At 36.1% G+C, this 14,338-nt stretch overlaps 1 protein-coding gene across 1 annotated transcript; it reads left to right on the top strand.

Moving 5' to 3' along the window:
• The first annotated feature begins 1,172 nt into the window (after nt 1-1,172).
• Nucleotides 1,173-3,143, top strand: LOC145615152 (uncharacterized). The gene is made up of 2 exons (XM_081670225.1): nt 1,173-1,612; nt 3,084-3,143. Exons 1-2 carry the CDS (start codon nt 1,256-1,258, stop codon nt 3,111-3,113), a joined length of 387 nt encoding a protein of 128 aa, XP_081526351.1. The 5' UTR covers nt 1,173-1,255; the 3' UTR covers nt 3,114-3,143.
• Nucleotides 3,144-14,338: the final 11,195 nt, after the last annotated feature.

Genomic DNA, 14,338 nt, shown 5'->3' with positions numbered 1-14,338 from the left:
AAATAGCTAAATTGTGCCCCCATCGTCAAATTCCTAGGTCCGCCACTGAGGGGTGAGAATTGTTGTCGGGGTTGGGGAGGGAGATGTGGTTACCAGTGGGTACTAGGGAGGGAGGCGGTGGGGCTATGGTGGGATGAAGGTGGCTGGGTTAGGTTTTAAATTTATTTATTATTATTATTATTATTATTATTATTATTAGTATTATTTTTTTTTAATGGAATAGGGATGGGTGATTTCATTAAATAATAATAGTCATTCGGCACTTACAATCATCCCTTAAGAGAGCTAATTTCTCAATATAAGAATTAAATACCCCTAAACTAATGGCATCGCTTCTAAACTGCTCCTGGATAATTTTAGATGTCTTTGCACCGTTCTTGATGGAGCTCCATTGATGTATAGTCCCAAAAGAGATATAACTTGATTGATCATCAAGATCCGCAAATTTGCCAGACGAATCTTCTAAATTTGCACCCTTATACCAACAGACGCGCAATTCCACAAATTTACAAGACAAATCTTCTAAATTTGTATCCCTGCACATACTAAAACCAAACAAACAAACAATACTAAACCCTACGTGAAGGGACTGACAAAACCCTACATTGAGGGACTGACAAAATCCTACATGGAGGGACTGACTATAATCACCATACTGATGGTGATCTTTATTAGCAAAAAACATTAAATTAAAGAAGAATTTGGGGCTTACCATCGATAAAAATCGATGGCAGCCCTAATATGGTGGCTAGGTTTGAAGAGAGAGAACATCGAAAATTTTAGGGCTTTTTTGCTTCTTTTTTAAATTTATTTTTTGTTTTGTTTTTATTTATTTATTTTTTTACTAATGAACTTGCTTCATGTGGCATTTAAGGAAAAAAAAATTACCTTTTAAACACGTCACCGGTCATTTGACCTGATAAAAGAAAACACTCATTAAAGTTGAGATTATTAAAAATAATCGATAGTTGGGATTAATGAAAGTAAATGACACAAAGTTGGGATTAATAGTACTATTCAAAAAAAAAAAAAGTTGGGATTAATAGTAACAATTTTTCCAATTGTTAATGTACCCTTACTAAAATTCTACAGGACGATTTTACCCTCATTGTTAATTGCTAATACTCCGTATTAAGCTCATACTAAATCGAATTCCTTTTTCATTTGGGCATATTTCTCCGTATAAGAAGTTGCAGAGTATCAGAGTAAACGGAGGAAGAAAAGAGAAGAGAAGAGAGGAGAGAGAAAATTGAGAATGTTGAAGTTTCTGTCAAAGGTGAAGCTAGAGTTCAACGCACTGGACTCCCGTGCAGGTGTGTGCATGGAGTTCTTAGCCCAGTGTAGCGCCGGAAAAGCCAGAGACTCAAACCCCAGTTGCCAAGTCGAAGTTAAGCGTCGCACCGATGATCACCCTCCTCAAATCAAGGTCACCTTCGTCAATGGCGTCGAGGAAGTTTTCGACGCTTCTAAAACCTCTGCTCAATCCATTCGTACTCTCATTCTTGATAAAGGTCAGTACCTTGAAACTGAGCAGATGTTTCGAGATGGTGGTCAAGGTTGGCCTGTCATTATTCCTGAGGAAGAACTTCGTGAACCTACTCCTAGTATTAAGGTATGATTTGGGTTCTTGCTGTTTTGATCTGGGTTTGTTGTTTTTCTTTTAAGCATTTTGTCGAACACCTTATGGGCATGTTTTTGATTGATGCAATTATGTTTATTTGGTATTAATTGTGTTTACTGTTGAAATTTGGATTGATTTTTGTGTGTTTCAGTACCATATGGGTGAAACTAAGTATTTTTGCCTCTATAAAAAAATGTTATTTTTGTTCTTTTGATGAATTAGGTAATGTTGTGATAAAGCATTTGAAATTTGGGAGTATAAATAAATTTGAAATTTGGGAGCTTGAAAATTTTGTTCACTTGGAAAGCAGCCTTGAATTGATGTAGTGAAGTAGTGCCTTATGCTGGTAGTTCAACTTGATGTCATCGGTGGTGCTCGTGTGAGTATTACCCATTCGTCTTTTCCACATTCAGTATAGCTCAACTTGAATTTTAATCGATTCCCGTCCTGCTTAGATTATGATCAATGCAAGAGCTTTCTTTATCTTATAATGATTGATAGTAAATTCTCTGTACGGGAGAACATATTGTGTCTTGGCAAACACTCAAATACCATCAAGATGAACGGTGGGAGGAAGAATAGGATAGCTATTTTTTTTCACCACGTCCATGGTTTAGGAAAGTGTTTTCCAATCACAAATTGCTGATCTTATGTATTACATGGCTGTATGTTTAATACCCCATGTGGCTAAGAGTTTTAACTTACCCGAGATACTTGACGAGTTCAGTAAGTCATGGCTTATATTATTGCTGCTGATGCTGTTGTACATTAGTAGCTAATCCAGTTGTGTACTTTGATCCATAAGTGACCCATTAGAAACTCGAATGGCAAGAACTAATAAAAAATAAATAAAAAAAAAAGTAAAATTGATAGAATGTCTTGGTGCATGTGGCGATATATCTTCCTCCTTATTTATTCTTTTCTGGATTGCTTTGGGTTTGGACCCTAAACTATATATAAATACAAATGAAAAGGAATGATAAACGACATGGGCTCATTGCACTTGCATTGACTTAGTAACGAGTTGGTGGCCTGGTTCTCCTATGTGCTTGCTTTAACAATTATTGTTAACTTGGTAGTTGGTATGAGATATCTCCTTTTATTTTAACATTTAGCATAGTTGATCTTTGCCCTACTGCTTTTATTTCACCTCGAATCATATTAGCATCTATTCTGCATCATGTTTGTATGAAAGCAACTTAAATTTTGATATTACTGGATTATGGTACTTCAGAGCATTATTGAAAACTAAATAATGATTCCATGCTAATTATTGTTTCATTGAAGTCTAAGATGTTAAGGTGCATTAATGAAAACTGTTTTTTAGAGAACAATGGTGATGCAGCTTGAGAAGTGACGTTTTTGCTGTTTTTGGTTATTATTTGTTCTATGATCTTGTACACTCCCTTTTCCTCTTCATCATTTAGGATATAATGCTTGCTTTTCGTTTTTGTTCTTGCAGCCTAGAAAAGCAGAAGACAAAAAGCAATAATTGCCCCTTCTCGAAAAGCTAGCTATATCAGTGAGTTTTAAATATCTCCTTCCTCATTATACGTTGTTTTAATGGAAAGTCATTCTCTGCCAAAGTGCCATTCCTAATTGTGCAACTACATATTTTTACCAAAAACTTTGTTTCTTTCTTTTAGTCTATTCTTTGTTTCTTCCATCTTTTTAAATATACTAGGGGTCCGACGGCTAGCCTCAATTGTGTGGGTGTTATGGTTAGTTGTAACACTTAAGGCTCTTGGTAATTTGCTTTTTGATGCTGAACATCCTTTTTATTTGGAGTTTTATTGAACTAATTCTAAGTGTACTTATATGAATGTGCGCACTAAACAATGACAAATTATAGTGTGCAGTAGTAGAAATCTCACATAAGAACACTAATTAGAATGTAAGTAGTAGAATATACTTGGTTTCAACTTGTGTCGAACTCATATGTGAGATCTTGATATATATATGAGCTCGAAAATCTACATACATATATACTTATTACACCTTCAAAATTGAGCAAAATGCAAAATGATTCAGAATCAAAAGAGAAAATTGTTGAAATGTCTTCGGTACAACATAAGTATTAACTTTCTACCCAATTTATAAGAATTATAGCATAAAATTCCTTCAATATTTTATTATTTCCAAATCTCTATACACTCTATTTCTTCAACAAGCTCCTCATATGGATATATCACCAGGTTTTCGTCAATGATCTTTGCCGCCTCCGACCATCAAAATACTTTCCGATCACCCTTTTGTATCTAGGTATCTTTTGCACCATCTTCTTGTACTCCACAACGTTTGGCCTAGTATTAATGTTGTCATTTTCTAATATCGAGATGAGCATATCATTTTCTATGGTAAATTCTTATCTTGCCAAGTAAGAAGTATTATTCAACTGTGTTTCTATTTCATCAAGAAGCCTAATTTAATATTTTTACTCTCCTCATTACCTCTAGATCTTTCAACTTTTCTTTTTTTTTTTTTTTTTTATCATATTCATTTCTCAGCCTAAGGGGATAGGCACTTGCGAGATAAGACATCCTAGCAAAAATTTTTTGAATTATGAAAAATATATTGTTGGTGTTTCCCATGTACATGAACAACAACAACAAAGCCTTAGTCCCAAAATGATTTGAGGTCGGCTAACATGAATCGTCATAAAGAATCGTATGATATAAAGAAAATGGAGGGATGGATTATCTTTCATGAATTCTGAATGGTATTTTTCCGACTCCTACACTTTGTTTGGATTAAAGGAAAGGGAGGGATAGGAAGGGAAAGGAAATGGAGAGAAAGGAAAAGAAGGGAAATGGAGGGATGAATTATCTTTTATTTGGATAGCAAATGAGGTAAGAAGAGAATTGGAGGGGAGAGATGCAGACTGTTGAGGGATTATCAATAATGGAGATATTTGAAAGGAAAACTTACATTATTTCCTTCCTTTCCCTTCTCACCCCTCCCCTCCCCCCTCCCCCCTCCCTCCTCCTCTTTTCCATCCCCTTTCTCTTTCCAATCACACTGTTAGTTTGAGCAACTATTGATTGTAGTGTACTTAATAGCACTCTGTAACGGGTTAAAATTCTTTTTACAATTTGGCTGGATAAAGAAAATGGAAGTAAAAGAAGGGGAGGAAGGGGAAGAGGAGAGATGGAAAAGGAGGGGAGGGAAGAATAATGAGTTTTCCTTCTAAATCCCCCCATTGTTGCAGAGATCAATTTCTTACAAATTAATCCCTCCATTTCTCTATCCTCTAATTCCCTTCATTTCTCATTTGTCATCCAAATGAAAGATTGTTCATCCCTCCATTTCCCTTCCCTTCCTTTCTCTCCATTTCCTTCCATCCAAACACACTTTGTGTTATGGATTTATTCAGAATGCAGCATAACGGACAATGAGGTAGTAATATGATGCTTGATTTTATAAGGACTAATGCACCTTAACCTTGTTTTAAAGATGGATCTGTGTTAAAATTTGGTAGTACATGGTAGATGTAAGTAAGTATTGCAATTTTACTAGGGTAAGTATAAGTATTTCAATTTTACAAGGGTGGGTTGTAGAGATGAGATTTAGCATGAATTCACAACTCAATTTGATGTAACATGTTTACCTCCAAGAGATTCATGGGGTGCTATTTTTTTTAGTATGGTCTTCCATACATCATAACCCCCCTATTCACCCCTATATACCCTGGATTTACCCCTATATCACATAATAAACAGTTAGGATCACAGTTTTTATGTTATTATTATTTTTTTTTTAGTTTTTGTGATTTGGAGTAAAATGGTTGCAGAGTGAGGTATTTGAGATATTTTAGTAATTTAAGATACATTAAATGAAGATAATTAGAGATGTGGGCTCCACGGATGAAAGTTGTGGCTGAAATGAGAAATCTTTAATAAGTAGTGCCACACAAAGTTTTTGATAAAAATTTATTCAGTACTATTTTTTCCCCTAATTAGGGTAAGATGAAGCCCATGTAGGTATTGGCGTTTGGTTCTTCAACTTCATTGTCAAGTGGTATACTGTTTGTTAGTGATATTAATGTGTCTAGAATGAGGCCTTAGACTGTGCTTACATAGCTACCTCCTTAGGTATGTGAAGTTTTCTTTTGTTTTTCTTCTTTCCTTGTACCCTCTCCTACCTCCACCCCCCCACCCAAGTGTCCTTCCTTCTACCCCTTTAGGGTTTGTTTGGATAGAAATGTGGTAGAAGAAGAAAAAAGGGGGAGGGAAGAAGAAGGAAGGGGGAGGAAAGGAAGAGGAGGGAGAAGGTAAGGTTACATAGGAAGGATTTGGTTTATTAAAGAGGAAGGGAAAATACATTCTTTCATTTCCCTTCCCTTCCCTTCCGTCCTAAAAAATGGTAGCCAAACAAGGGAAGATGGATACCTTCTTCTCTCTTCTCTTACTTTCCCTCTAATTTCTCTATCCAAACAATGTGTTTAAGAAGAACAGTTAGAACATTAAGAAACTAACAAGTAGAGTAGCAAAATTAAATTTCTTTTTTTTTTTTGAAAAAAAAAACCAATTTAAGAGGAAATAAACTTAACAATGGCCTGTAAACTCACCAGCAAAAAAAAAAATAAAAAAAAAAATAAATAAATAAAGAGCCGAATATTTCTATTTAGTGTCAAGTCCTTCAAGGTAAACGACATCAGGATTTCTGTCCAAGGTTTAGCTTTTTATGAAAGACATCTCTTGCATTAAGCGCATTTTCTACCAATGCACCAGCCAACATATTACCCTCCCTGCGCTTATAGGAGAAGGTGACAACCCTGAACGCTCTCATCTGCCAAAATGATAGGAACTAATTAAGTCAACGGTTATGAATTAGCTCAGGTCTCTCCAGAGTGCGAATTTCTCTTATCCAGGTTCAAAGACTTCAAACTCTTATTATATACTACCTCCGTCTTTTATTAGCTGACACGTTTTGACTTTAACACTATTTACACATTCCCCTTTGACCATGTTTTATGATTTATACGTAATGAAAAATATAGTCATGTGGGGTCTTGTTAGATTCGTCACGGTATATATTTTCAAAATATCAACTTTTTATAATTTTTACTTATCGGTAACTAAAGATATTAACGTTTTGATTTGTGCATTTGATTTGTGCATTGGCAAACGTGACTAAAGAAACGTGTCAACTAAAAAGAAACGGAGGAAGTAGTAATTAGTTATGTGACAATAAGAGAGGCAACCTTTAGTTTCATATATAAACCAACGATCGACAAGTCCACAGTTCTTTTTTTAATTCTGATACAACCTCCCCTACAGCCTTCAGCTGTAAGCCCTCCGTATGTCATCTGTATTCAGTTTATAGAACCTAGGTGCAGAGGCTTCCAAGTCCAAGCTGTTATCAGAATCTGCAGTTGCACTACACTGATTGTACTTGAAAGATTTCATCTTACTTAGATTATTAGCTAATGGAGAATACAATATTTGAGTATAAATGATTGAAGAATGAAAAGAAGCAAAACCAATTGAATCCTGGTGCACCAAATGATACAGATAGCTGAACCATTATTAACAGACCAGAGAAGTAAATGATGAAGATTTTATATATATATAAAATTTCCCTGTTATGGTTATAAACAGAGTTGAAATATAAATCATTTGGCCTAAAATTAGTATAGGAGAGCGATTTCATCGTTCCACCGCAGTCAGACAGTTACTGAAAACATAAAGATGGGACTCAAATTTTAGAGTTGCATTGTAAACATCTAGGTAAAGTTACTCATAGTCGTCATAGATAGAATGTTTGTATTTTTATTTTTTTATTTTATTTATATTTTTATTTTTTTTATTTATTTATTTTTAGAAAGAGGTTTAGGAGGAAGGTGGTGGAAAGGGGGAAGAACAAATTTATAGGCAGACATAATAGAAAAATCACTATCCTTGCAAAATTCTGAATCGATGAGTTATCCTGACAGAAGTTGGATATTGGGAAAAATAAGATGACTGACCCAAGAAAATTTTCATTTACCATGCATGAGCCATCCTCCGACCCGCCACTACATCTTGAATAGGACAATCCATAAATTAGACCATTTTTTACAGTGATGATACTACAGAGAAATTTCTTCTTATTTTTAGAACATCTGAATCTTATAAAAGATCTCTACCATGAAGAATGTCCCTCCAAATATGATAGTGGGATGAACTTGGAATATTTTATTAAAAAATTGGATTTCCAGAGGTATCCAGCCTCTATAGCTCTAATTTTAAGCTTACCTTGATCCCCTTTTAGCAACCTCTTCATCCTTGCCATGAATTAAAAAAATTTAATTATCTAAATTATATTCTCTAACACCAGTAAATGTATGGATTTGCAAAGTTCATCCTAGCTATCTTGACTTTTTAGCTTAGTCTCACAAAAAATTCTACAAATCTTAACTGGATCCTTTATAACACCCAAAAGTAAAAGGAATAGCATAGAGGAAATGAATCTGAAAATTACATGATAAGAGTATAGCTATTGGGAAAAGGAATTTCACTTGCTACTTCCTCTGTCCCTAATAAATTGCCTCATTGCAATATTTTGGGTCAAACTTCTAAAACTTTTACCATGAAAACCCATTAATTAATGATTAATAATAGTCATGTGTGATCTAATTTCGTCTCAATGTATAGTTTTATAATAGCAATTTATCAAAGAATATAGCACCCTGAAAATGAGAGGTAGACTCTATGAGATGTCTAAGGGATCTTTGATTTTGAACAATTGGAGGTAAATCTTGTCAAAAGATTAATGGGTACCCTAAATGGTTGCCAAATTATCTGTGGGACCCTCACCAAACTGAGCATATTGGCATAGAAAATGTGAGAGAGATGAACATTTCTACTGATTTCATAGGGATCTTTAGATTGTTAATACTTTTTTCACTAAGAATTGAGTGCCTTCCCATTGATATCACCAGTGTAATAAGGGAGAGGATTCCCTTGTTGAATACCTCATAAAGGAGAAACAATAAATAATAGAACCATTCCAAATAAATGAAATTCCTGAAGCTTTGGTTCAAGTTCTAATGGAATTGGTTAATTTTGAAGAAACCCGACAAGAATTTTTTTTTTCCAGTGAAAGCACTCTCAAAATCGTATGATAAGCCTTAGCCAATTTGATTTTCAAAGCCATGATAAATTTTGAAGCAGGAGGAGCTTAATTGAAGAAATGAGCCGTCTAACAACATCTTCCGGAACAAAAACTGAGTGGGACTAAACATGTAATCTTAGAAAGGCTTTAGCCTATTCTCTATGATTTTTGTGATAAGGTTGTAAATAGTATTTACATAAACCAATTGGCCTAAAATCTTTGTTAGACTAGAATACAGGAATTAGAGAAAGTGTTATTGATCTGCTATTGGATAGCTGCATTCTCTATACAATCATACATGTAATTACAGAACATCACAGAAATGTTGTGAAAAATCAGTTGAATGCCATAAGGACAAAGGACCTGCTGATCAGGAGATTTCTTAGGAGCTATTTGAATAGAAAAAGTTAAAAAAACTTCTTCCATGTGAATGGGATATCTAATGATGTGAGGCTGGCAAATTTGATTGGAAGTGAATATCTGATGGGAATAAGTTCTGGCCATTAATTGAAAAGAAGACTTCCATCTTTGTCTTGTAACATCACACTTTCGTTCCATTATAATCTTAGCTATCGATATGAGAATGTTTTTGTATTCTTGTCTCAGAAATCTAGCATTGACTTCCCAAATTTCTGAGCCTACAGTTTTATTCTTGAAGCATAATATTTTCATACTAATGGCATGCTTGGATTGGGGGTAAAACATTAAGGGGGTAATAAAAGTCAAACTTGAAAAAACAAAAGTAATTAGAGTTGTTGTTGTAGGAGACATGGTGCTTCCAAATGAATTAAACTAGTTGTGCCATGAGGAAAAGAGAGAGATGGAGGAATTATTACTCTCATAATGAGGGTAATAGTTACCCACCCTCCCCCTAGTGTAACTATTACCTCCAAAATGAGGGTATTGATTCCTCTTTCTTCACCTCACACCATACCATCACTACATAATTTTCTTACAATCACACCATCACTATCTCTTTCTTCCCCATTTTCACATTCATTTTGCTTAGTTTGACTTTTATTACCCCCTTAATGTATTACCTCCAATCCAAGCATGCCCTAAATGATAAGTTCTTTTTTAAGACTAATATAAAGATGGAGGATGTAGAACTGAACACGCTGGATACTTTCAAGCCTAGCAAGAATCCATCTTTCGCAAGCATGAGTTTTTCTAAATACATTTTGCTCCAGTGCTTAAAAGAAATAATATGCTATAGTATGATCTAACATTCTAAAGCATCATAAATGGTGGAAAATAGGAAGAGATGGATTTCATTTATCGTCTACTCTAACTCCCGTGGATTCGTCCTCAAGACACTACTAAGTATTGAGTTATTAACTGAATCATATTCCACGACTTAATATGTTTCTTCCCCTTACATTAATTCATTGCATAGTATCTCGTCCTTTTAGGAAATAAATGTTAGCCTCCCCCCTCTTCTAGGGCATCATCCAACTAAATCTCATCAGTGTGCGATCCGGAGGACTATTTTGTAGAGCCTTTATCTATATTCCAGTATTTATTTGAGGTTAGCCTATCTTGGACATTGAAGAACCCAGGGCCTTTATCTAAATATCTAATGCCAGGCATTAAGGCTTTATACTGATTCTGTCTAGAGACTCTCACCCTCCTTTTTTGATTGCTTACTAATCTCGTTGAAGTCTCCAACAACATCCAAGGTATATTAGGAAGAGAATTATTTTTAAACTTGCCTTGCCTTGCCTTGCCTTAGAAAAACTAAGAACATACATGCATGCCCTTCATAGTCGTCAACAAAATTTCTTTGTGCTGAAAAGTAGGATGAAATAAATGATGAACATAATCCAGATTAACGTTGTTCTTCCTGAAAAACCAAATATTATTTCTCTTTCTAAGCACCGATAAAACCTTGAACTCATCACAGCCCAGCCCTGACAAAGCCTTCCTGTGCTTGAATCTCAACGATTTTATTTCTAGTATGACAAAATAACAGACATTTGAGTATTAACAAAGTTCTTTTCATGAAGCACCCCTAGTATTCCGCACTAGGACTCTCATCATTACATTTTTGTTTGAAGGGTTGTAACTTGTAAGGCCTCATCATAACCTGACAGTTGCTTCTCATTAGATAGAAACTTGGATCCAAATCCATTTACTCCACCAAATCAGTGGCTTGAAGATCAAAGGGATCCACATTATCTGAAGATTCTTCATCTTCATTCCTTGAAATTTGAAGTTGGACTTGACAAGGATTCCCACCACCCTTCCTCTATCATGAAAGTTATGAAGGTTTGAAACTTGTCCTTATTCGCTTTAACTGTATTGATATTGGAATAGATAGATTGGTGGATTTTGGGAAATTGGCTAGGACGATGATTAATGAATGTATATTAGGATCCAATTTAATCTAATATGGACCTTCATCAATCAACTCAGAAGGTTGTGAGCCAACTCTATTACGCTGCCCTCCCGAGTCCCAAGGGCTCTATGGAGTATGTTATGGACCAAAAGGGAGGAGCAGGAAAGAAATTCTAGTGCTTCAAGTAGGTTCAAAAGCCTTTACTGGTTTACGAGAAAATTCTGATGAACTTCCTTCTAATGTTTTTGCATTTTGTATTAGAGACAAACATCTATGTCTGCCAGATATTCTCAATCAAGAATTGTCTGAAATGTTAATACTCTGGCATTGTTTGCTAATATGAGTGTAACAATAGTTGGGTTCATGGCTTTTTTGGAAATTCCAACAATGTCCTGCTAACTTTACCCTGCTGGTGGGGTTTTACAAGAGGTATATTGTTTATTATTTATGGATATCTTGTTGATGCAAACTTCTATCATTCTTTTATACTTACCATCTCTACTCTGTACTGCCTCTTACATCATTGTTATTTTATTTATCTATTTATTTATTTCCAGCAGAGAAAAAGCCCGATGAGAGCAGGCAATCACATTATGTAGCCCCTTAGCACAGAGGAAATCTGCTTTTCAAGATTGGTCAAGTTTTTGAGAAGTATTTGTATGTTTGAAATGTACCCTCTTGTGCCTGACTGATAGTGTGATGGCGAAACAATTTCATGTCAATCACTTTACCTCAATATTACTGTGTCAATGGTTGTATGATCTTATTTCACCTTTTCTCCTTTTACTACTCACAATTTTGATCTCAAATTGCACTTGAGCAGAATATACTACACCTGGTGAAGCCTTGATAATTAATAATGTGAAACTTAGTCTTTCAAAAAAAAAAAAAAAAAAATGTGAAACTTAGTAGCCGTTAGTTTTGGGATTTGCTTGTAGTTGTTAGTTGTGAATATAGATTATTAATGAATAGTCAGGTAATTTAGCAATGCCATGCGAAGATTGTACTATTTTTGGATCAAGGTCAAGGAATCGTCAGACTGAAATAAAAAATGACCCAACCTAAACATTTAAATCACTCAACACAACAAACTCAACCAATTATTTCGTATGTGTTCCACTGCATTGTCATATCTTATGCGTTTGATGATTTAAGAACTTATTCTATTCACCATTTGCTAAGGATATAGCTTTTGTTAAACATAACAGACTCGATTTCCATTTCCTTCCATTCCTTAGTACCTTCCTCTCCCAAAAAAAAAAAAAAAAGACGGTGCAAGGAGTAGGGAACTGAGGAAGTGATGCTGCGCAAATCTAAAATAATTGATGTCATTAAACCTTCTCTGGTTATATAGAAATTTACCCGTTTTCAACATTTACGGTGTGTTTGGATAGAAGGAAATAGAAGGAAAAGAAGGGGAGGGAAATGAAGAGATGTGATATCTTTCATTTGGATAACAAATGAGAATGGAAAGGAATTGGAGGGGAGAGAAATGGAGGGATTAAATTGTAGGAAAATGATCCCTCCAACAATGGAGAGATTTGGAAGGAAAACTCACCATTCTTTCTCTCCCCTCCCTTTCCCTCCCCTTCTCTTCTCCTCCCTCCCCTTCTTTTCCTTCCTCTAATGTTATCCAACCTCTAATGTATTTATGATAAAAATTTATTTAAATTTATTTAAACCTCCAATGGTGTCGGGTTTCGGGTGGGTTTAGGTGGGTTTTCGGGTGCATTCAGGTGGGTTCGGGTGGTTTCGGGTTGGTTCAGGGGTGGTTTAGAGTGATTCAGGTGGTTTTGCAGTGGTTCTAGGTGAGTAGTGGTGGTTTCGGGTTAGTTTTGCGGTGGTTCAGGGGTGCGGCGGAGGCTGCTGTTTGGCTATGGTGGTAGCCTAGTGGGGAGATTGTTGTTGTTGTTGGTGGTTAATTATCCCTATTCTCTCTACTGTCCTTAATTTTTTTATTTTTTTATTTTTTTTATGGGAAGGCAATCGATGCATTAATTTAGTAATGGACAAACGTCCGAGAGTACTTACAGAGAAATCTCCGGGGGACAACAATTCTCCCAAACTTGCTCTACACCGAAAGGCCTTACTCTAACTAAATGACTGTCCAAAGGCCAAACTTACCATCTTTCTTAACATGAACCTAAAAAACAGAATTAAAGCAATTACAAAGAAATAAAATGTCTTCAAGTACCCCATCAAGGTCTGAAAAATACACAGCTCCTTTGGACAGTCTATTCACCACAACTGAGCAGTCTGATTCAAAAATAACATCCCCGTAGCCATACCTTTTTGCGAGCCTTACTCCAAAGCATAATGCTTTCGCCTCAGCAACTTCTGGTGGCCACCAAGCTCTCACCTTGCAGACTGCAGCAAACAGAACCACACCTTCATCATCTCGCGCCACAACCCCTAAACCAACCCACCCTTCATCAGCAAGGGAGGCATCCACGTTCAGCTTAATCACTCTAGAAGGAGGAGCTAACCAGCGCTTACTGCTGCGCTGATTCTTTGGAGTTGGAAGAGAATAAATCTTCTTGCTATATTGCTCATACTCCTCCACATTCCTATTAACCCGAGCCAAGAGGATAGCGTTTAGAGTGAATTTATCTTCAAACACCTTCAGATTCCTCTAGCCCCATATACATCACGCAAGAAAGCAGGCCCTTTGTTTAAGCTTCAGTTTAGCATTATCCCAACTCACAATCAGCTCGCAAATGTCAGCCACCCCATTGCTCAGTAAAGCCATACAACCGCTGTCTTCCCAAAGTTCTCTCACCCTCCAGCATTCAGATAGGGCGTGAGAGCCAGTCTCCACCTCATTCCCACACCACGGACGCGCATTCTCATCTATCAGATGGCGCGACACAAGCAGGGCTTTGGTGGGCAGTGTTCCAATGCATAGGCGCCACAAGAAGTGCCTGACCTTTGGTGAGACCTCTAATCCCCAAATTATCCTCCAAATGCGATGGAAATCATCAAAATTGCAACCTTTACCCAACATACATGCAGTTTTGGTGGAATATAAACCATGATTTGAAAAAGCCCAAGTTAACATATCCCTTGGCTCTCTCAAACACAAAGGAATTGAAAGAATACATTTCTGATCTCTCTCGTTAAAGTGAGCAGTAATTAAATCCACATCCCATTCCACCTTGTCAAAATCAATGAGGTCACTAACCTGATTTAAACCATCACAAGGCTCAGTTATAATAAAATTTCCATGCTCATCCGCCACCCAAGGGTCGTTCCAGATGTTCACTACCTTCCTATTCCCAATGCGC

Source organism: Chenopodium album, chromosome 25 (genome assembly GCF_948465745.1).
Source record: "Chenopodium album chromosome 25, dcCheAlbu1.1, whole genome shotgun sequence".
Lineage (NCBI taxonomy): Eukaryota > Viridiplantae > Streptophyta > Magnoliopsida > Caryophyllales > Amaranthaceae > Chenopodium > Chenopodium album.
This window is presented reverse-complemented; position numbering and strand designations above follow the sequence as displayed.

Coding starts and splice junctions, on each gene's coding strand:
- LOC145615152 (XM_081670225.1), top strand. CDS start 1,256: ATGTTGAAGTTTCTGTCAAAGGTGAAGCTAGAGTTCAACGCACTGGAC. Junction 1,613..3,083: donor AACCTACTCCTAGTATTAAG/GTATGATTTGGG, acceptor TTGTTCTTGCAG/CCTAGAAAAGCAGAAGACAA.